The 21467-nt window shown below is 37.7% G+C and overlaps 1 protein-coding gene across 1 annotated transcript; it reads right to left on the bottom strand.

The window, feature by feature from the left end:
* Positions 1-546: 546 nt before the first annotated feature.
* LOC138693415 (zinc finger protein 271-like) lies at positions 547-19815 on the bottom strand. The gene is made up of 4 exons (XM_069817358.1): positions 19723-19815; positions 10562-10702; positions 6454-6536; positions 547-1786 (listed from the first exon to the last, which is right to left on the bottom strand). Exons 1-4 carry the CDS (start codon positions 19813-19815, stop codon positions 883-885), a joined length of 1221 nt encoding a protein of 406 aa, XP_069673459.1. The 3' UTR covers positions 547-882.
* Positions 19816-21467: the final 1652 nt, after the last annotated feature.

Here is a 21467-nt window from a genome sequence, read left to right as displayed (position 1 = left end):
CTTCTACTCCGAATTATCTGTTATCGCGCTTTCAATTTCTTACAACTCTTCGAAACCGACATCAATCACTTATTTCTATCCCTCATCATAGAACGTCTTTATACTCATCTTCCTATACTGTAGAAATACCTCGCCTCTGGAATTCGTTACCTAATGACGTCAGGGACTGCCGGACTTTATCACAATTCAAAATTAAGTTGGAAAATTGTCTTAGTTAATGTTTTTAGGTATTGCTAGAAGTATTGATTTGTGTTTTTTTTTTCTTTTTTAATCTAGATTAAAATTGCACGATTCTTATTTATGTTAGTTAATTCGTTAGGATAGAATTAATTATGATACTTAAACACTCATTGAAAGTTTGTGTGACTGCAACCTGTGTATATTTTTGTGTGGCTTTACTTTGTTTATAGTGTTTTTTTTCTCTCTATTTCTTGTGTACCTTTATTTTGTATATAGTGTTTTTTTTCTGTTTATTTCTATTATTGTATTTGTATTCCTGGTGTTGTGGAAGAGAAGGCCTGATGGCCTTAACTACGCCAGAATAAATAAATACAGTTTTTTAATATCTAGATAACTCAATAGGAAAAAACACATTCTACAAGTATCATATTTCATTGTTTCCAAACTTGCATGCTTTCGACGATATTGAACTTCAGTTCATATACCTGCAACACAGATCAAGCATTATTCTTTCGTTATTATGGTTCGATTGCGAGAAACACTATCACATTGATCCTATTTGAATTCTCCCGCTCGTATATCGGCACGTATCACTACTCAAACAACGCATTTGATATCGCATTTTAAAGACTTCTCTTCCGTAAGCTGCCGTTCATGGCTTGTTCGATGAACCGAAATAAAGAAAAGCTTTCCACAAATATCTCATTCGAATGTTTCCTCGGCGGCATGACGGCGTTGATGTCTTGTTAGGGAGCCAAAGTCCGACACACAAATTCCACAGACATTACATGTGAATGGTTTCTCGCCAGTGTGACGACGTAGATGAATTATTAGTGAACTCGACCGCGAGAAATATTTTCCACAAACATCGCATTTGTATGGTTTCTCGCCTGTATGCATGCGATTATGATATTTTAGATTACTAGAATCTGTGAAAGACTTCCCACAGACATTGCATTTGAATGGTTTGTCGCCCGTATGCAGCCGGGTATGACGTTTTAGATCTCCATTTTGAAAGAAATCATTTCCACAGACATTGCATTGGAATGGTTTCTCGCCTGTATGTATGCGTTTATGGCATTTCAGATTACAAGAATGTGAGAAAAATTTCCCACAGACATCGCATTTGAATGGTTTGTCGCCAGTGTGCAATCGGTTATGGCGTTTTAGATAACCAGAATCCGAGAAACATTTCCCACAGACATCGCACTTGAATGGTTTGTCGCCCGTGTGCAGTCGGGAATGCCGTTTTAGAGCTCCATTTTTTAAGAAATTCTTTTCACAAACATTGCATTGGAAAGGTTTTTCTTCCATATGCTGTTGTTCATGACTGCATCGATTACTCGAATCAAAGAAACGCTTTCCAAAAATATCGCGTTTGAAAGGCTTTTCGGCTGTGTGTTTCAAGATATGTCTTCTCAAACTAGTTGAATACGAGAAACTCTTTTCACAGACATCGCATTTGAATCCCTTTTTCTCTGTATGAAGCCTCAGCATTTTCTCCGAGGAATCAGAATACTTTGCAGCCTCACAACTACTGATGTGGTCTTCGGATGCAAAGCCCGCACACTCTGATATTTCGCTGCTGGCATGTGTGTCTGCAAAACTAACATAAAAATATATAATCAGTATATAAAAATCACAATAATTTAGCATTTACACAAACGAAAAATGTGCAAGGAAGCACATTACAACCTCAATAGCAAGTCACAATCATCTTACATACACTGGCCTTATATGCTCGAGGTTGCGAGTTCGATCCCGTCCGAGGTCGATGACATTTAAGTGTGTTTATGCTCGACCATGCCGAAATGTAGTAATTATACACTTGGTAGCAGAGCTTTAATGCATGTCATTAAAGTACACCTACTCATTAAAGGTTAGGTCTTTCAGCCAATGACAGGTCAGCTTTCCACCGTTATAAAACCGCAAGTATCGATTATTCTCGGATATGCAATCGAAAGAGAATTAGCGAAAAGTCACGGAGGCTGGAAATCCAATACTGTCGCAGGAGGTTATGTTCTGTTACTATAATAATTAGCGTTAATTGTAAATAATATTCAAATAAATTCTATTTGTGTGTCGTTTTTCAATGTCTAATTTTATTTCAATGTTATCTCTGTAGGTACTTATGGCCTAGCAAGGTCACTGTGGACATCTGTTCCTCGGAAAAAAATCAATACTTTCGCGTCTGCGCACATCTCACAACATACGGGACATTGCTCCAGGTCAGATACAATAAAATTAATAACATCAAGTTAGAAATGTGGTCGAGCATAAAAAGTCGTATGAAACTCGCCTATAATGGTAATTAAGAAGCTCGTATGAAAATTATGAAACTCGCTTGCGCTTGTTTCATAAATATCCATACTCACTTCTTAATTACCTTCATTATAGGCTCGTTGCATAATGTACTATTATATGCGAAAGTGCTCATGTCAGTAGATTTAGTGGCATTTAAAAGAACTCCTCCGTGACAAAATTCCGATAGACCGGCGACGCTGATATAACCTCTGCAGTTGCGAGCGTCTTTAAATAAACCGTAATTTAAATTTTTTTTTACATACAGAAGATGTATTTTGCATACCTGTATTACTCACAGCTGTAACATGAGTGACATTATATTACTGGTATGCACTCTTGAAGAAAACCATTACTAAGAATCTATATGGACAGAAAATTGTTCCCAATACATTATGCGGGCTGGGAATAGCCACATCATCATCGACATCGACGTGCAAGCATTGGGCCTCACAGCCCTGTTATGGTCTCTAGCCATCTCCTTTTAAGTCTTCCAGGAAGTCGACGGCCTCTTTGTGTACAATTATGATAAGATTCATTTGCGAAATCCAGGTTGTGCATTCTATACACATGATATTTCCATTCAGTTCTATAACTATGAATGTATTGCAAAATTGGTTCAACTTTCAGCTCTGTGATATGAAGCGAGTATGTAGACATAACACTTGCATTGCTTACAATCGATCCGTGAGACTAGAGACAGTATGGCATATATCACTTACAACTGAAGGGTTTTTTGGGAAAACAACATAGTCCAAAAACATACATTTTCAGGAGAAACGAAAAACTATCTGGCATGGGTGTTGTTGACACTTCAAATATGAACTCCAATGCCATTTCTTAAATTGTTGTAGAAATTTGGGACAGCTGAAGTACATTTATAACCTTAATTGTCTCATTGAAATACAGTACATGTGTAACTGTAGATAACTGTGGACAACAGCTATTTCAAGAAAAAAATACTCTGTTGTGGCTGAAGTGCGCCTCTCCTTTAAAATTATTTTTCTTGATTCTATCCTGTTTCTTCTCCTTTCGTTGCTTACGTTTCTTCCATGGGGTTACTTCTGCACCTAATGATGACTCCATAAGTAATAGGCTACAACAATTCACGCGCTAAAGTATTTTTCTCTGAGGTGACTTTTGCCGTGTACATAAGAAGCAGTAGTGTCAATCTAATACAGTTTAAAATAGTATAAATAAATTTAATGTTTCAAGATAATATGAATGGGATATTAAAATTTGTAAATGCTGCCAACGTCCTGGGCAATGGCTATTTTCACAGAAAAACTCTTGGACTATGATTGTTTTATGAAAACCACAGAAAATTGCCACTTCTGTAACAAAGGATTACGGTGTTTTTTCAGAAACACCTATTTGAGTAGATGACCACTACAAAACGCTAACCACATACTTAATATCAGAAATTGGTATTTTTTGGGTTATGGTTCTTAAAAAAAAGCCTTCAAGTGAACTATGAGGCTTGCAAAAACGGTTTTCGTTTGTTGTTTGTGTGAGTTCCTTGTGGGTTTGGAACTGGTTTCGGAAATAATAAATGGAAAGATTTGGTCTTAAATTAAGGTAGTCATCGAAGATCCTTCTGCTCATCAATTAATTTCGGAAATAAATGTTTTTGCAGAACGGGAGATACGTACTATCAGAGATGTTAAATCCCACAACAGGGCTTAACACAATTTACCTCAGAATTATGAACAAATATCGCGAGGTCAAAGAGGTTTAAGGAGAAGACAGTTATCTCCTCGATATAATGCAAGATGACTGGAGACTATCTGGTGGCTCTACCTGATGTGGAGAATGTTACAGCTAAGCACGTGTATTTTAAGTAGAGTATTCTCTCTACTTCTTCAGAGAATTTATAATTACTTTTTCGCTCCAGATTCTCTATTGCTCCAGGTTAATTCACCACACACATCTGTAAAAGTTTCTGCTTTTTCGGGTGAAGCAATTATGGCACAGTTTTTTTTTTTCGAAAGATAACAATTTGTAAGTTTCGTATTTACTTTCAGAGTTATGGATTTGTTAAAATGAAGCAAATTATAAAGTACTGTACTTTGTGCATGCTTTATGTATATTTTGGCTGTTCTGTACTGACAAAACAAATCTATGTATTTAATATGCAAGTGAGGTTAAGTGCGGAATTAAGTTTACTAACGCAAACCTTTGTACATGCATGTGATCTGTGGATGCAGAAATGCAGGAAGAGTGATTTAAACGTTTTACATTAAAATAGGGTTACCGTACGTCCATGTTTTAAGTCTTAAAGTAGCCGTCCACATACATTTTTACGATTCAAGCTGCTCTCAAAGAGAATTACTTCGAACACATCGCTGCTTCTGTGCCCGTTAGACCTCGAGAGATCATACAGCAGCAAGGTCGACAGCTATCTTATTCATTTTTGTTTGCTTATCTCGGGTAAAGACGGAAATCACGTCTCAAGGCTGGCATTTATTTTTTCCCCTTGTTTTTTCTTTTCTTTCCTTTCTTGTATAGTTCTAGAGCTCACAGACAAAAATTAAACTTATGAATAAAGAAGACTCATAATATTTGTTAAACTCTCTTTGTATGGTATAATCCACATTTCCCATAACGACGTGGAATGAGCTAAATTAAAAAAAAAATTGAACCTTCACAGTCTCCAACTGTCACCGGTCGATTCCAATCAGTACTGTAACTCTATCCATGTAGCTATCACGCAGCTCTCTGACTTGTTCTTTGTCTTTCTTCCATATTCGAATAAAGACGGGTTAACATGTAAACTTACGTGAAATGCAGAGAAAGTGCTCGCATGAAAACAGAATCGGGAATCCGTCAAATGGACTGTTAATAGTGCGGTCATTTTCTTTGGAGTGATTGTATCCTACATATTTTATATTTATATATTTCAACCTTGCCAAACAATATTTTACCATGCCATCAGATATATTCAGGTCTAAGTAAATAAACACAATCATAAATTATGAATTGTTTTCTACATGCGTCAACTGCTCCGTAGCTCGCAAAACTTGATGAAATATTTATTCATCGATAAAAAAAAAACAATAGCGAGAAACGAGGAAAATGAGCGACAGGAAAGATGGAAAGACAAACGGAAGGACGTAACCAGTAGTCAAGAATGAATTCATCGGACTTTATTTATTTATTAACTGTTTCGATTAAGTACACATTTTATGTAACAGGTATTTCAAAACCCAACGTAAAACTGCTATATTGACAATGAAACCGTTTATAATATCTTTTTTTTTTATTGAGTTATTTTACGACGTTGTATCAACATCTAGGTTATTTAGCGTCTGAATGAAATGAAGGTGATAATGCCGGTGAAATGAGTCCGGGGTCAAGCACCGAAAGTTACCCAGCATTTGCTCGTATTGGGTTGAGGGAAAACCCCGGAAAAAACCTCAACCAGGTAACTTGCCCCGACCGGGATTCGAACCCGGGCCACCTAGTTTCGCGGCCAGACGCGCTGACCGTTACTCCACAGGTGTGGACAATATCATATCTATTATTACGAGACTCCGCATAGATTTCAACTTGTTTCAATGAAGTGTAACAAGAGTGTACGTGACAAGAAGTCCTAATACCACTACTTGAATTACGAAGATTCTCCCCTAACTAAGGTTGTCACTATCTCTTTCGAACTGGAAGCTATTTGGAGCAGGGACATTTATACACAAAAGTAGGAGGAATATTTTTCTAAAATATATTATAAATATGATGCTTTGTAGGCTTGCAAGACTGTTATACTTTGTCCTCATTTTATGAAAGATACAAAATAAACTCTCTAGCATTTATTACCTTAATAACTCCTTTCTTCCATGATTTCCGATGTTATTATTATATATAGCTACACAAACCACTCCATGCTGTAATAGATTGCAAATGAATGCCATATGTGAAAATTTTAATGACGCAATGAAAGAAATGAGCATGTGAAGAATCATACACCACACTCACCTATCAGGCAAAATCTCATTTTCTTCTGCAGCAACTTTCAGGTTCAACTCGTCCTTCACTGTGTCCAAATCACACAACTCTTCCTAAAAGTAAAGGTAGAATAGAACAGAAGGGTGGTGCAAGTTTACATGAAGAGTGAATCGATGTTTCATGACATAGACCTATATTTAAATTCTACTTAGTCCAAACAGAAAATCGAATAGCAAAAGGCACTTCTTGGAGTTCTTATTTTGAAGGGTTACACTGAGGACTGAATGATCATTGCAATAAAATAGTGTAAGGAAATATGTATTTACTATGTTATTAACTAAGCGAAATCTAACACAATGCCTGAATGTCCAAAGAATCTATTATGTGCCCAAAAATTTAAAATTGAATCATGCTTTTCATTAAAAATTCTATATTATCATATTTAATAGGAATTGTTGGTAGATTTACTCTAAAATATTTATTTTCTCGAAGCTAACGAGTGTTTTAAGTACATGCGCATATTTTGATAAAATATGGATAGTAAATAATGAACATAAATTTATCCCTATGATATCTGCTAATAAAAATTATGAACGGGAAAATGTTTCATACAATGTCTCAAGTGGCAACGTATGGTACGAGATTGTGTAAACAGAGCTGGCAGGTTCTGCATGCAATTAAATTTGTTCTAGAAGACCGTGTGTTGCTCTAAATACCATGTTTTACGTAATAGCCTACGAGTTGTATCTCCTAAATTCAGTCGTAGAATGAGGTGAAGACATTTAAATATTACAGTACTAATTTAGAATTAACTCGAATTTCCGGTACATACCACACTGACTCCATGAAAGAGGTTATACTTACATAGTATGCGTGTATTTTTTATTAACCTCTCTCCAAGAAAACATATATGGACTAAGTAAACTTGTTGCGAACAGAATTTGGTAGAGCACTTGACGTAAATAGCTAAATTTAACAATTCATAATCTTCTTCAATATATAACAGATAATAACAGTTCTATCTTCCAGATCAAAGACTCCCTGTCATGATTTATTCCGTTCTTGTACGCTGAGATAATTGTTGCAACAAATTTCATATACCACCAGGTACTAGGTTGTAATGTCGTTCTTAAAGGAGGCATCAGGAGCTTTGGCTATTTGCGTCCTTCCAGAGTCTACAGCAGCAAGACCGAGAGTGCAGACGTGAGTGAGTGAGCTCTGTGGAGTCAAGTAAAGAGGGCAACGCTCTACGAAGAATGTTTAAAAAGATACACCATCAAAAGTTGAAAACGTAAAGGTGTGTACAAAACGGTAAATCGCGAGTAGAAAAACAGATAGAATACTTACGAAAAAGAGCGAGCAATATCAGGGAAATAACAAATCCAAATGAACAAACAGGGTAAATATATAACAGAAAACCTGAGAATAAGTGTGGAAAAGAACAGCGAGAAGATATGAATGCTGATAAGTGGGAATAATCAAATAAAGTGGAGAAGTAATTACTTCGAAAACAAGCAAACAAAAAGAAATGTGATGTTTTCTAACTTCTCTTTTGGCTATAGCTTTTTTATATTTATAACTGATCTGATCTTCAATTTTATCTGTGGTTAGAAATCGTTTAAAAGCCATCTCAATTCCTGATTCCATGTTTTCTGGTCCATTTTCGCTTTAAAACCAAGAGATTTTTAGCAGCCTTATGCAAAATTGTTTGTAGAAATTTCCATTCTTTCTCCACTGTTCTGTCTGTTACTGGTACATTAAGTTTTCCTTTCATTCTCTTTTCATAAAGCCATTTAATACTGAGTCATTCAAAAGTCAAATTTTATAACGATTTTGAGCTAAGCCTTTCGTATTCTTGTTGTCGATAGTGGCTTTCTTACAATGTTTAAACCATTTTGGTCCAAAACGTGCAGGAGCAACTACTAAGTAATGATCAAATTCAATTTCAATACTTCTGAACACTCGTACATCAAGTAGTTTCTGATAATTATATACACTCACGGACAAAAAAATACCGGACACTTCTATATTTGCTTGTATTTTGTTGCCAATTATTTCAAAATGAAACAAATCCCATTTAAACAAAATAATGTTTCATTTAGCACCTTATACGACAACATTTGAAAAAAAAAAATCTCTGATGAGAAAATTTACAAAATATTACAAAGGGCATATAACTATGGCATCGTTTGGTCTAACTGTTTTTTCATTTTATGGTGCCTTAAACATTAAATACTTTTTAGTAACGGGTATTACCCCCTCTGGCTTGAATAACTGCATCCATACGTCTTGGCATGCTCTCAATTTGGTTAGCAATGTCCTCTTGAGCAATAAGTTCCCATTCTTCGCCAAGTGCTCGCCTCAACTCTTGTAACAATTCTGGTCTCAGTCGTCTATTCTTAACACGCCGTCCCAGCATGCCTCACACGTGTTCAATTGGGTTCATGTCTGGACTCTTTGCTGGCCATGGAAGAACATGGATTCCCACTTCTTGGAGATAATCTCCAACCGCATGGGCAATATGCGGCCATGCATTATCATGCATTAAAACAAAATTATCGCCTACAAATTGGCCAAATGGCACAACATGATCAGCCAAACATTCATTTATATACCTATCAGCTGCTAGTCTTCCATTTTCAACAAAAACCAACTCTGTACGAGCATCCGTACACACTCCTGCCCAAACCATCACTCCACCACCTCCATACTGCACAGTTTCGGAAATGCAACACTGTGAAAATCGTTCTCCCCTCCTTCTACAAACTCTTTCACGTCCATCAGGTGAGCACAGATTGAAACGGAACTCATCGGTGAACAGAACACAGCTCCACTGTCCATTTCTCCAATCCTTGTGATCATTTGCCAAATGCAGTCATTCAACTCGATGCATCCTGAGAAGTCTGGGACCAGTTGCAGGTCTACTTGATATCAGTCCACTTGCTTTCAACCTCCTTCTGACTGTTTTGGCCGAAATTGGGCGTCCATGCATGTTAAATTTCTGGGCTACACTAGTAGCTGACAGGTTGCGCACCCTAAGAACTCTCAACACCATATACCTGTCTTCATTTGGATTTGTAGCTCTTGGACGACCCGAACCTGGTCTTCTGGTATATTCTAGGGTCTCTCTATACCGTTTTATGGCATCATGGGTTGTGCTTCTAGCCATATTCATAACATTTGCAATGTAACGTACACTGCATCCATCATCGTAAAGGGCTACAGCTCGAGTCACATCTTCAGGTCGCATCTTGTTTTAAGACAAATGTTACAACCCCACTTAAACTCACAAAATGTAAAAATAAAGAAATAACGAATGATAACGATAATGAAGCACAAAATGGTTGGCACAAATTTGTTATAGCTGAGACTCCGAAAGCAAAATTGGAATATTTGGTTGTAATAGCTTGTTTATAAAACAAAAAACAATCAACAATGTATACACGGCTCCATAACAACAGATGGCTACCATAATATTGTATAAGAAGATAATGGATTGCAAAATAGCAGCAAATATTAAAGTGTCCGGTTTTTTTTGTCCCTGAGTGTATTAGTTATAATGTAATCTATTAATGAGGCTTGTTCTCGTGCAGACCATGTATATTTATGTGAATCTTTATGTTTAAAGAAGGTAATCATTATCCTCAGTTTTTACGTCACAAAATCTATTAATTTTTCTCCACCTTTACTCAATTTTTCTTCACCATATGGCCCGATATCAAATGATATTTTATTATTACCTACATGAGATTTTAGATCTTCCATAACCAATGAATAATCATTCTTTGGATACCTTCTGTAACTTTCTGGAGATCGTTATAAAACTAGCGATATTCAAGATGATAATATTAAGCACCTCATTCTACACAGCAAGATCTCGTACTTTATCAAAAATAACTGTATTATAATTGAAAGAATTTTCTAAAAAAACTTAAACAAAACAGCCATATCGCACTTTAAATTTAGGCCATTCTGCAAGAAAGAAATAAGCAATAAAACCATGCAGATAGTTTTACTGTCCCCACTGTAATCCAAAATTCCTCGTCAAAATTGCTGTATTGACAAGGTTTCTGTGAAGAACAGAATACAAGTCAAACACTGGAAAGAAGAACCAGCACAGCCAATGAGCTCCACTCACCTCGGCCTCACACTTCACTACAGGAAAATTATTGGGCAATATAATTTCTTCAAATTTTAGCTCTGGATTTTGATCCTCGCAGCTCTCGTCCACGCATTCCTTCTTTATCCTAGTCACGTGCAGATCCAATAAATTCTCCTCCTGTAGAACACAGAGACGTTCTGACTGAGTAAGGCCCGTAACACACTTGAAGAGTTTTCGCTAGCGAGAAATGTGTTGCGAGAAAATTCAAAGATTGATAACATGGATTCAAATGGACGTCCACACACTGGAAGAGATTCTCGTTCGAGGCAAAAACCTCGCGCGAGTTTCTCGCTGAAATCGGTAGCTCAGCGAATTTTCTTGACACATTTATCAAAGATGTTTGACATTCTCTTTATGACGACTAAATGTAGAAAAAGATATCACAGGTGGCGATGAATAATTGTATTGTTTTTATTTGAAAATGAGGAAAGATTGCTGATAATTGCAGTCAGAAACTTATTGAACTTGTACGATGTCACCCATAGGCCTATTTACATGATACACGGGATGAAAACTATAAAAACACGAAACTTAAAGAACAAATCTGGAGACAAATATCAGATTATCTGAAAATAAATAGGGCTGTATTTTATTTTGATGAGTTTTAATAGTATTAATTAAACATTTGATATAATATATCTATATGTCTTAACAGTTTACATAATTTTAATCAGAACATAGCAAATAATCCTCTATCATATCATGAATGGCAAAAAACTGTGGTCCATTCAACCTGAAATAAGGTCTAAACGTATCATCATTCAAATCGAAACAGTGTCCAAAACTCGCCCTTATTTTCGTAAGATACAATATGATTTTCAGATATTTCTGGCTTTAATTTTAGGCCTACTTTTTCTTTTCATTAATATGTTCATGTAACTCCATTTCCTCATTTTCTGAATACTCAGATTCAACATAGCGTTCGTACGTAATTTGTAAAGTACGACAATATACTTACAGGTTATATATTTAAGTAACGAGCACAGAATACATAGAGTAGACACTAGCAACTTAATACCATTGGACGGAGTGAAGCCGCTCTGATGAACCTGACGCCATCTTGTTGCTACCAAAACATTGCAAAATAGCTACTACGTTGTAGAAGATCTTTTGATAATAGGAACTCCATACGTCCCTAATTTCCTGATGAAGTCATAGTTTCTTTTTTGTTTCGTAATACAGAATCGCTAAGCACGTATTGTTTTAGCAAAAATTGGAAACTATCATTGATAAATCACATACATACAACTTATTTAAATTGATAGCTCTTCTAAGTGCAGTATGGTATTAAATAGTTTGGAAGGTTAAAAAAAAAACACTTTGATTTTATTTTACCACTAGTCCAATAAAAATGCTAACCTACAATAATTACTTTCATAGGTTGATCCATTTGTTTTGACTTAATAATGCAACTGGTTGCTTAACGCAGATTATCATTCTTTTCCTTTTTCCAGTATTTCATATAGATGTCCCATTTTATATAAAGAAAATAGAATCTCCTTAACCATATAAAAATTGATAGGATATTCGTTAAAATTTTTTTACTATAACATTTTTTTATTGTGAACTTCATTATGTACAAATTACAAAATGTTACTATAGTATTGCATTATTATTAACTAGCCGTACCCGTGCGCTCCGCTGCACCCGTTAGAAATAAATATAAGGTAATTACATAATTAAAATAGGACATTTGATCCAGGGAACATTCGTGTTTGATAGAAGGATAAATCGTTTAATATGTTACTTAATTTAAATTCCATCCCAATAATTAAAATGCGATAATTTTTGTCCAGAGACCACTCATTTGGTGCAATGACAATTCCTTTAACATGTTTCTTAATTTTTATTACATACAACCATAGTTTAATGAACATTGACATCATTTAGATTTAATGTGTATACTTTATTTTACTTGTTATATGTTTCCATTGAATTATGGCAATAACTTCATTTTAACCCTTGTTTTCTACGTATTCAGTACATGGCGCTTGGCCCACTATGGTTCTGAACCCTTCAAATAACTTATATTATATTATATAATATTACATTACATTATAAATTATATTATATTATATCAGAAGTTACTGTAATAACAATATAGCATTATGTCCATCTAGAGAAACTACACTTTCCAATGGTGAAATAATAATTAATTATACAAATCGGTTAATTTAGCTTCCGATATTACTTCATACAAACGCAGAAACATTCTCCGTAGGCTATCTTTCATAGCTTTCGATTGTTGCTGTCCAAGGCCCCTTATAGACGAAGTCATTTGTTTTTTAATTCATTACACGGCCTTACATGGTAGTTATTTTAATTTTAAAACTAATTTATCTCATTAAATATTAGTCCTATCAAAATTTTTCAAGGAATAAAAACTTATCGCAAATTATTTTTAAAGAAACTTTTGTTATTTAACATTTTTCACAAAATTCAATAATAAGCGAGATAATTCGATTTATTTAATTCAGGCCCCCTTACAACCCCCCTTTTAAATAATGCATTTTGAATGTCATATAGCCTAAAATCTAAGTTACAACGAACTTAATTTATATTCCAATTTTCATCGAAATCCGTTCAGCCATTATCGCGTGAAAAGGTAACAAACATGCAGACAGACAGATATACAAACAAAAATTTCAAAAAAGGGATTTTCGGTTTCAGGATGGTTAATTATATATGTTAGGACCAATTATTTTTGGAAAATCGAAAATTACCAGAAAAATTTCGGCTACAGATTTATTATTAGTATAGATGTTTGCAAATGAAAATAACGTACGAAATAAAAGCTTTCATAAATATTGCAATTAATTTCTACTGCTGGTTGCAATTTTTCTATTAGTACCTATGTAAAATAAAATATATTATATAGAAATAACTAAAATCGAGTGTAACACACCTACCAGTGCTTCTATACAATCATTTTTCATTAGCCAATCAAATGGTTAGTTGGCCGATGACGCGCGAAGAGTCCAAGCTCTTTGGTCCTTTATTTTCAAATTGATCAGCTACATAAGCGTACATTATAAACATAATCGCATGAAATAAAAACATTATAATGGGTATAAACCAATTGTGTAGGTATCATTTAATAAATTAAATACGTTGAAAGTGTTTATGCCGTGTACAGTATATAGAAGCTGCACTCACACTTGTCACTGCATTATTTTTCTGTATTTCTTAACAATTCGACTGCTGTCAGTGTCTGCCGTCCGTTTACGTCCGCTAGTTTCCAGTAAAAATTGTAACATAGAATGAGATATTAAAAAACATTCAAAAGTTTGGAAAAAGGGGCATAAATATCGATATTGAAATATCAGCTACACGTTTCTTTACAATAATCACTATAACTCAACAATGAATTATCACTGAAGGCTTTTATGACTAACCAACTGAATATGCCATCAGGACAAAATGTCATAAATCTTTAATATAAAATCAATTATATCGTGATAATTATAGTGAAAAAAAAAAAAAAAACATCACTGGTATTAGTAGCTAACCCTCCACCCCTTTGGTATGCGACTGTTAGTATAAGTAACATGATTGTTTTGTTAATTGTAATTTATATACGACCCAGCAGAGTTTACAAAAGAAAGAAAATAATTTGAAGGTTTAACATAGATGAACCTAATCGAATTATGCAAAGCTTTTTGACGCTCTGGTGTTAGGTTAGCATCACGTTTTTGACGCTCTAGTGTTGGGTTAGCGGCACGGTTTTGACGCTCTACGCGTGGGTTAGTGGCGCGTTTTTTACGCTCTTGATTTGGATTAGCGGCGTGTTTTTCACGCTGTACGTTTGGATTGTAGCGTTTTTGACGCTCTAGGTGTGGCTTAGCGGGGTGTTTTTGACGCTTTAGGTTGAGATAGCGGCGCTTTTTTGACGCTCTGGTGTTGGGTTAGACGCGTGGTTTTGACGCTGTAGTCTTGGGTTAACGGTGCGTTTTTGAAGCTATAGAGTTGGGTTAGCATCACGTTTTTGACGTTCTACTGTTGGCTTAACGGCGCGGTTTTGACGCTCTAGGTATGGGATAGTTACACTTCATTGACGCTGTAGAAGTGGGTTGGTGACGCGGTTTTGACGCTCTGGTGTTGGTATAGCGGCGCGATTTGACGCTCTTGTGTTGGGTTAGCGGCGAGTTCTTGACGCTCTAGAATTGGATTAGAGAATCGTTTTTGACGCTCTTGATTTGGATTAGCGACGCGTTTTTGACGCTCTTGATTTGGTTTAGCGAAGCGTTTTTGACGCTGTAGGTTTGTGTTACGTTCCTGACGCTCAAGGGATGACTTAGCGGCGTTTTAGACGCTCTAGTTTTGTGATGGCAGCGCGTTTTTAACTCATGTGTTGGGTTAGCGGCCGGATTTTGACGCTCTACTGTTGGCTTAGCGGCACGGATTTGACGCTCTAGGCGTGGGTTAGTGGTGCGTTTTATACGCTCTTGATTTGGATTAGCGGCGTGTTTTTGACGCTGTCCGTTTGGATTGTAGCGTTTTTGACGTTCTAGGTGTGGCTTAGCGGGATGTTTTTGACATTCTAAGTTGAGATAGCGGCGCTTTTTTGACGCTCTTGTGTTGGGTTAGAGGCGTGGTTTTGACGCTGTAGTCTTGGGTTAACGGTGCGTTTTTTACGCTCCAGTGTTGGGTTAGCGGCGCGGTTTTGACGCTCTAGGCGTGGGTTAGTGGCGGTTTTTTACGCTCTTGATTTGGATTAGCGGCGTGTTTTTGACGCTGTAAGTTTGGATTGTAGCGGTTTTGACGCTCTAGGTGTGGCTTAGCGAGGTGTTTTTGACGCTCTAGGTTAAGATAGCGGGGCTTTTTTGACGCTCGTGTTGGGTTAGAGGCGTGGTTTTAACGCTGTAGTATTGGGTTAACGGTGCTTTTTTGACGCTATAGAGTTGGGTTAGCATCACGTTTTTTACGCTCTATTGTTGGGTTAGCGGCACGGTTTTGACGCTCTAGGCGTGGGTTAGTGGCTTTTTTTACGCTCTTGATTTTGATTAACGGCGTGTTTTTGACGCTGTACATTTGGATTGTAGCGTTTTTGACGCTCTAGGGGTGGCTTAGCGGGCTGTTTTTGACGTTTTAGGATGAGATAGCGGCGCTTTTTTGACGCTCTGGTGTTGGGTAAGAGGCGTGGCTTTGACGCTGTAGTCTTGGGTTAACGGTGCGTTTTTGACGCTATAGAATTGGGTTAGCATCACGTTTTCGACGCTCTAGTGTTGGCTTAGCGGCACGGTTTTGACGCTCTAGTCGTGGGTTAGTGGCGCCTTTTTTACGCTCTTGATTTGGATTAGCGGCGTGTTTTTGACGTTGTCCGTTTGGATTGTAGCGTTTTTGACGTTCTAGGTGTGGCTTAGCGGGATGTTTTTGACGCTCAAGGTTGAGATAGCTGCGCTTTTTGACGCTCTGGTGTTGTGTTAGGGGCGTGGTTTTCACGCTGCAGTCTTGGGTTAACGGTGCGTTTTTGACGCTATAGAGTAGGGCTAGCATCACGTTAATGACGGTCTACTATTGGCTTAGCGGCGCGGTTTAGGCGCTCTAGGTATGGGATAGTTACACTTCATTGACACTGTGGAAGTGGGTTAGTGATGCAGTTTTGGCGCTCTGGTGTTGTTATAGCGGCGCATTTTTGACGCTCTTGTGTTGGGTTAGCGGCGAGTTATTGACGCTCTAGAATTGGGTTAGCTAATCGTTTTTGACGCTCTTGATTTGGATTTCTGACGCTGTAGGTTTGTCTTGTTGCGTTTCTGACGCTCAAGGGATGGCTTAGCGGTGTTTTAGACGCTCTAGGTTTATGATGGCAGCGCGTTGTTGACTCTCATGTTTTGGGTTAGCGGCGCGATTTTGACGCTGCAGGGTGGATTAACGGCGCGTTATTTAGGCTCTTGATTTGGATTGTTGCGTTTTCAACGCTCTGGGTGTGACTTAGCTGCGTGTTTTTGACGATTCAATTTTGTGATAACGGCGCATTTTTGACACTCATGTGTTGGGTTAGCGGTGTGATTTTGACGCTGCAGGGTGGGTTAGCGGCGCGATTTTGACGCTGCAGGTGTGGCTTAGCGGGGTGTTTTCGACGTTCTAGGTTGAAATAGCGGTGCTTTTTTGACGCTCTGGTGTTGGGTTAGCGGCGCGGTTTTGTCGCTCCAGTTGTAGATTAGCTGCACGTTTTTGACGGTAAAGGTTTGAGTTAGCGGCGCGGTTTTGACGCTCTAAAGTTGGGTTCGCATCACCTTTTTGACGCTCTAATGTTGGATTAGCGGGGCGGTTTTCACGTTCTAGTTCTGATTAGCGGCTCGTTTTTGAGGCTCTAGTGTTGAGTTAGCGGCGCGGTTTTGACGCTGCAGGTATAGGATAGCGGCGTTTTTTTGGCGCTCCGGGCTTGGGTTAGCGGCGTGGTTTTGACGCTATAGGCTTGGGTTTACGTGCGTTTTTGACGCTATAGAGTTGGATTAGCATCACGGTTTTGATGCTTTAGTGTTGGGCTAGCGGCGCTGTTTTGACGCTCTAGGTATGTGATAGCTGCACTTTATTCACGCTGTAGGGTTGGGTTAGTGACGTGGTTTTGACCCTCTGTTGTTATTTTAACGGCGCGTTTTTGACGCTCTAGTGTTGGGTTAGTGGCGCGTCTTTGACGCTCTAGAATGGGTTAGCGACTCGTTTTTGACGCTCACAATTGGGATTAGCGGCGCGTTGTTGGCGCTGTAGGTTTGGGTTGTGTTTCTTACGCTCTAGGGATGGCTTAGCGGCGTGTTTGTGACGCTCTAGTTTTGTGATCGCGGCGCGTTTTTGACGCTCTGCTGTTGGGTTTACGGCGCGGTTTTGACGCTGCAAGTGTGGTTTAGGTGGGCGTATTAACGCTCCATGTCTGGGTTAGCAGCGTGGTTTTGACGCTCTTGTTTAGGGTTAGCGGCGCGTTTTTGACACTGTAGAGTTGGTTTAGCATCACGTTTTTGACGCTCTAGTGTTGGGTTAGCGACTCTTTTTTGACGCTCTTGATTTGGATTAGCGGCGCGTTTTTTCCGCTGTAGGTTTGGGTTGTTGCGTTTCTGACGTTATATGGGTATCTTAGCGTCGTGACTTTGACGCTCTAGGTTTGTGATAGCGGCGCGTTTTTGACGCTCTGGTGATGAGTTACCGGCGCTTTTTGACGATGCAGGTGTGGGTTAGCGGCGCGTTCTGACATTCCAGGTTTGGGTTAGCGGTGTGGTTTTGACGCTCTTGACTTGGTTTAGCGGCGCGTTTTTGACGCTCTAGATTTGGATTAGCATCACGTTTTGTTCCTCTAGTGTTGGGTTAGTGACGCCGTTTTGAAGCTCTAGGTATGGAATAGTTGCACTTTATTGACGCTGTAGGGTTGGGTTAGTGACAGGGTTTTGACGCTCTTGTGTTATTTTAACGGCTCGTTTTTGACGCTCTAGCGTTGGGTTAGCGACTCGTTTTTGACGCTATTCATTGGTATTAGCGGCGCGATGTTGACGATGTAGGTTTGGGTTGTTGCGTTTCTGACGCTCTAGGGGTGGCTTAGCGGTGTGTTTTTGACTCTCTAGGTTTGTGATAGCGGCGCGTTTTTGACGCCCTGCTGTTGGGTTTGCTGCGCGGTTTTGAAGCTGCAAGTGTGGGTTAGGGGCGCGTTTTTGACGCTCCATGTCTGGGTAAGCAGTGAGGTTTTGACGCTCTTGTTTTGGATTAGCGGCGCATTTTTGACGCTCTAGAGTTGGGTTAGCATCACGTTTTTGACGCTCTAGTTTGGGTTAGTGACCCGTTTTTGACGCTCAGGTGTTGGTATAGCGTCGCGTTTTTGACACTGTGACGTAGGGTTTGCGGCAGGGTTTTGACGCTGCAGGTTCGGGTTAGCGGCGCGTTTTTGACGCTCCAGGTTTGGTTAGCGGCGCGATTTTGATGCTGTAGGTTTGGATTAGCGGCGTGTTTTTGACGCTCTAGAGTTGGGTTACCACCACGTTTTTGTGCTCGTGTTGGGTTAGCGGCGTGATTTTGACGCTCTAGGTTTTGGTTAGCGTACGTTTTATGACGCTCTTGGGTTGAGTTAGTGACTCTATTTTGACGGTGTGATGTTGGTTTAGCGGCGCACCACAGTCAACTATCTATGTGCTAAGCGGGAGCTAATGTTTTGGTAGCATCGTGATGGCGGCTGTCCGCAAGCTCGGCTTCATTTCCAAGTTGTTTTTGTCTACTCTATGTATTCTGTGCTCGTTGTATTTAAGTACGACAATATACGTAAATAGATAACCTATAATATTTTCCCCAAAGAGCGATTGCTATAATCAGAAAAACGCTTTCTGCATGAAGGCAGTGCATAGATGATCATAGCGAGGTGTGATCTGTGATAGCGAGAACTCGCCAAGTGTGTGGAGGAAGGCTCTTCGCGTCTTTCTCGCAACACATTTCTCGCTAGCGAAAACTCTTCAAGTGTGTTACGGGCCTAATATATTACAATGTGACAGAAGCTGATCACAAGTGTTACAGGTTGCACTCTGGGTCTGCATACCAGTGATTTAATACTACTTGTAGCACAGGCGAGAAATTATTGAAATAATTGAAAGAAAATGGATAACAGATTTTAAAGGAATATTTCAGAGAGAAGGTAATACTTCACTGACGGACGTGGAATCGAATTCACATTACGCCTATACAACATAAAATGTATTCATTACAGTTTTCTAATGCTTTCTTTTTTTAATTTGAATATTTTATTTTGGCACTCAACATTTCCCCGAAAGTAAATTTATAAAGTACATTTCGACCAAAACAAATCTGAACACACGATACTGGCGCTCAAGTGCAATGCGAGAAAGATGAGTAATTTGTGACACATTATCGCAAATTTTAATCAAGGTGCAGTGCATTTCATAATAGCTAAGTCTGGGAACTTGCCACCATGCACTTACGTTGGCAGCAATGTACAAACAGCTCTGTAAAGATTCATAATCTTAAATAGACCCAAACTTTGAAGTAGGCTTACCTATCAAATTGTATGTTTATAACTGAATGATAGCTAAATGTCAGGAGGACAATACTGTCACTCAACATTGTAACACAGTGCAGCCAAACAGTATTAAAAATAGGAATATAGGAATGAAACAATAGACAAGGAGGTAGAAAAATGATCTTACATCTGGTGAAGGATTTTCGTCTTCTCTACTAGAGTCATCAAATTGCTGTACTGCCAGAGGGTCGATCTCGGGTTCCAGCTTGATAGCATCCATTACAACTGAAAGAACAATGTCAGAAAATTACCCGGTTGCTGTTAATATAGCTACGTGTGTGACCTGCTTACCTTCAATAGTCATCTGTGCAATACAGAAAAGTTCATTAGGCTAAACAATGAATTGTAATCATAATTGTCAAATGCAACAATCAGCCACAAATTTATATTTCTTCTCCTATATTTATTGCCAAACATTGTTTATATTTTAATGCATACATAATGTAAATCTTTATTAGGATTACATTTATGTAGATTATATCCTTTCTTTCTATTTATCTTGACACAACACACATTAAAATTATGACAAATTAGAGGTAATGTAAATACCATTAACAAAACATTGTAACAATAATAATTCACAGACTGATTTTATCCTACTTAACAATTTCATTTAATGTTTTAATTTAGAACAATATTATCTAAAAAACATATCAAACTGTCTTAGACAAAATAAACTTTAATTCAATTTTGAAATTAAATTAGACAATTGAGTAAGGGACAAACTAGAAATTAGCAACAGAACTAAAGGATGCGAAATACTCTCTACAGCTCTACACGAAATATAATTTTTCTTCCAATGATTTAGATTCTGGAAAAGTCCCCATAACACTTATAGCGTTCCCTCGTTGAATGGCAATACTAATTCTTTGGTGCAGGAAAGCCGTAGAGCGAGAGTCACCGTTGAGTTCTGATAAATACTTGCCGATATCAGAAGTTAATAACTTCGGCTCGGAACACCATGGACCCATAGATTCTACGGCGAAAACGACAAAATTATATCGATCCAGAAGATCGAGATAGTTATTGAGTTTAATTGTCACAGCAGATGCAGTGGCTGACCCAATGAGTTTGGAAGTTTTGGACAAATAAGAAGAAGCGAAGGTGTTATAACAAGTAGCATCCCATTATTTCCACAGTGACAAACATAAGGCACAACATTGTAAATTTTGGTTCCAGGATGATTGGTTATATCCATTTTTCATCAAGTCCAAAGAAAAAAATGTGTATAATCACGTTATGTCCACAAGCGTTTTGTCCACTGAACATAACATCCATTGACATTTAATCTACAAACAAATATGTCCACAAGAAACTTTGTCCATATTCATTATATACAAAGACTTTTATTGCCAATTAATTATAATATCCATAATACATCTTACAGAATAGAAATAAAAGGTTGTCTTTTCCATTTCTGTCAGGCTATTTGGTGTCATGTTGTTCAACTTGGATTAAAGGCTGCTTATAATAACTACATGTTGTTATATTATGTCTACAAATGTACATATTTTAGCGAAATGTCTTAATATGATCTACAAGTTCAACATGTCTATTCATGTTAAATTCTCTAGGTATTTCGATTATAATTTCAAGCCTTCAATCAAATTAATGTTTATTCACCGTATGTATCTATATGTTATGTCTCTACATACGTAAGTATGCATGTATGTATGTATATATGTATGTATGTATGTATGTATGTATGTATGTATGTATGTATGTATGTATGTGTGTATATTAGCTAAGTGTCATAATATTATCTATAAGTGCAACATGCTATTCATGTTAAATTCTCTATGTTTTTCGACTGTAATTTCAAGGCATTAATCTAATTAATTTATATATGTTACACTCTTACAAGTGTATATT

Source organism: Periplaneta americana, chromosome 17 (genome assembly GCF_040183065.1).
Source record: "Periplaneta americana isolate PAMFEO1 chromosome 17, P.americana_PAMFEO1_priV1, whole genome shotgun sequence".
In the NCBI taxonomy this organism is placed as follows: domain Eukaryota; kingdom Metazoa; phylum Arthropoda; class Insecta; order Blattodea; family Blattidae; genus Periplaneta; species Periplaneta americana.
Note: the sequence above shows the minus strand (reverse complement) of the source record. Positions and strands in the feature narration are given on the sequence as shown.

Bases quoted from the DNA above. Each gene is read 5' to 3' on its own strand.
- LOC138693415 (XM_069817358.1), bottom strand. From the start codon at position 19,815: ATGGATGCTATCAAGCTGGAACCCGAGATCGACCCTCTGGCAGTACAG. The intron at 10,703-19,722 runs GTAAGATCATTT...TGTGTTCTACAG, and splicing joins ACGAAAATCCTTCACCAGAT to GAGGAGAATTTATTGGATCT. The intron at 1,787-6,453 runs GTGAGTGTGGTG...TTTTTATGTTAG, and splicing joins AATGAGATTTTGCCTGATAG to TTTTGCAGACACACATGCCA.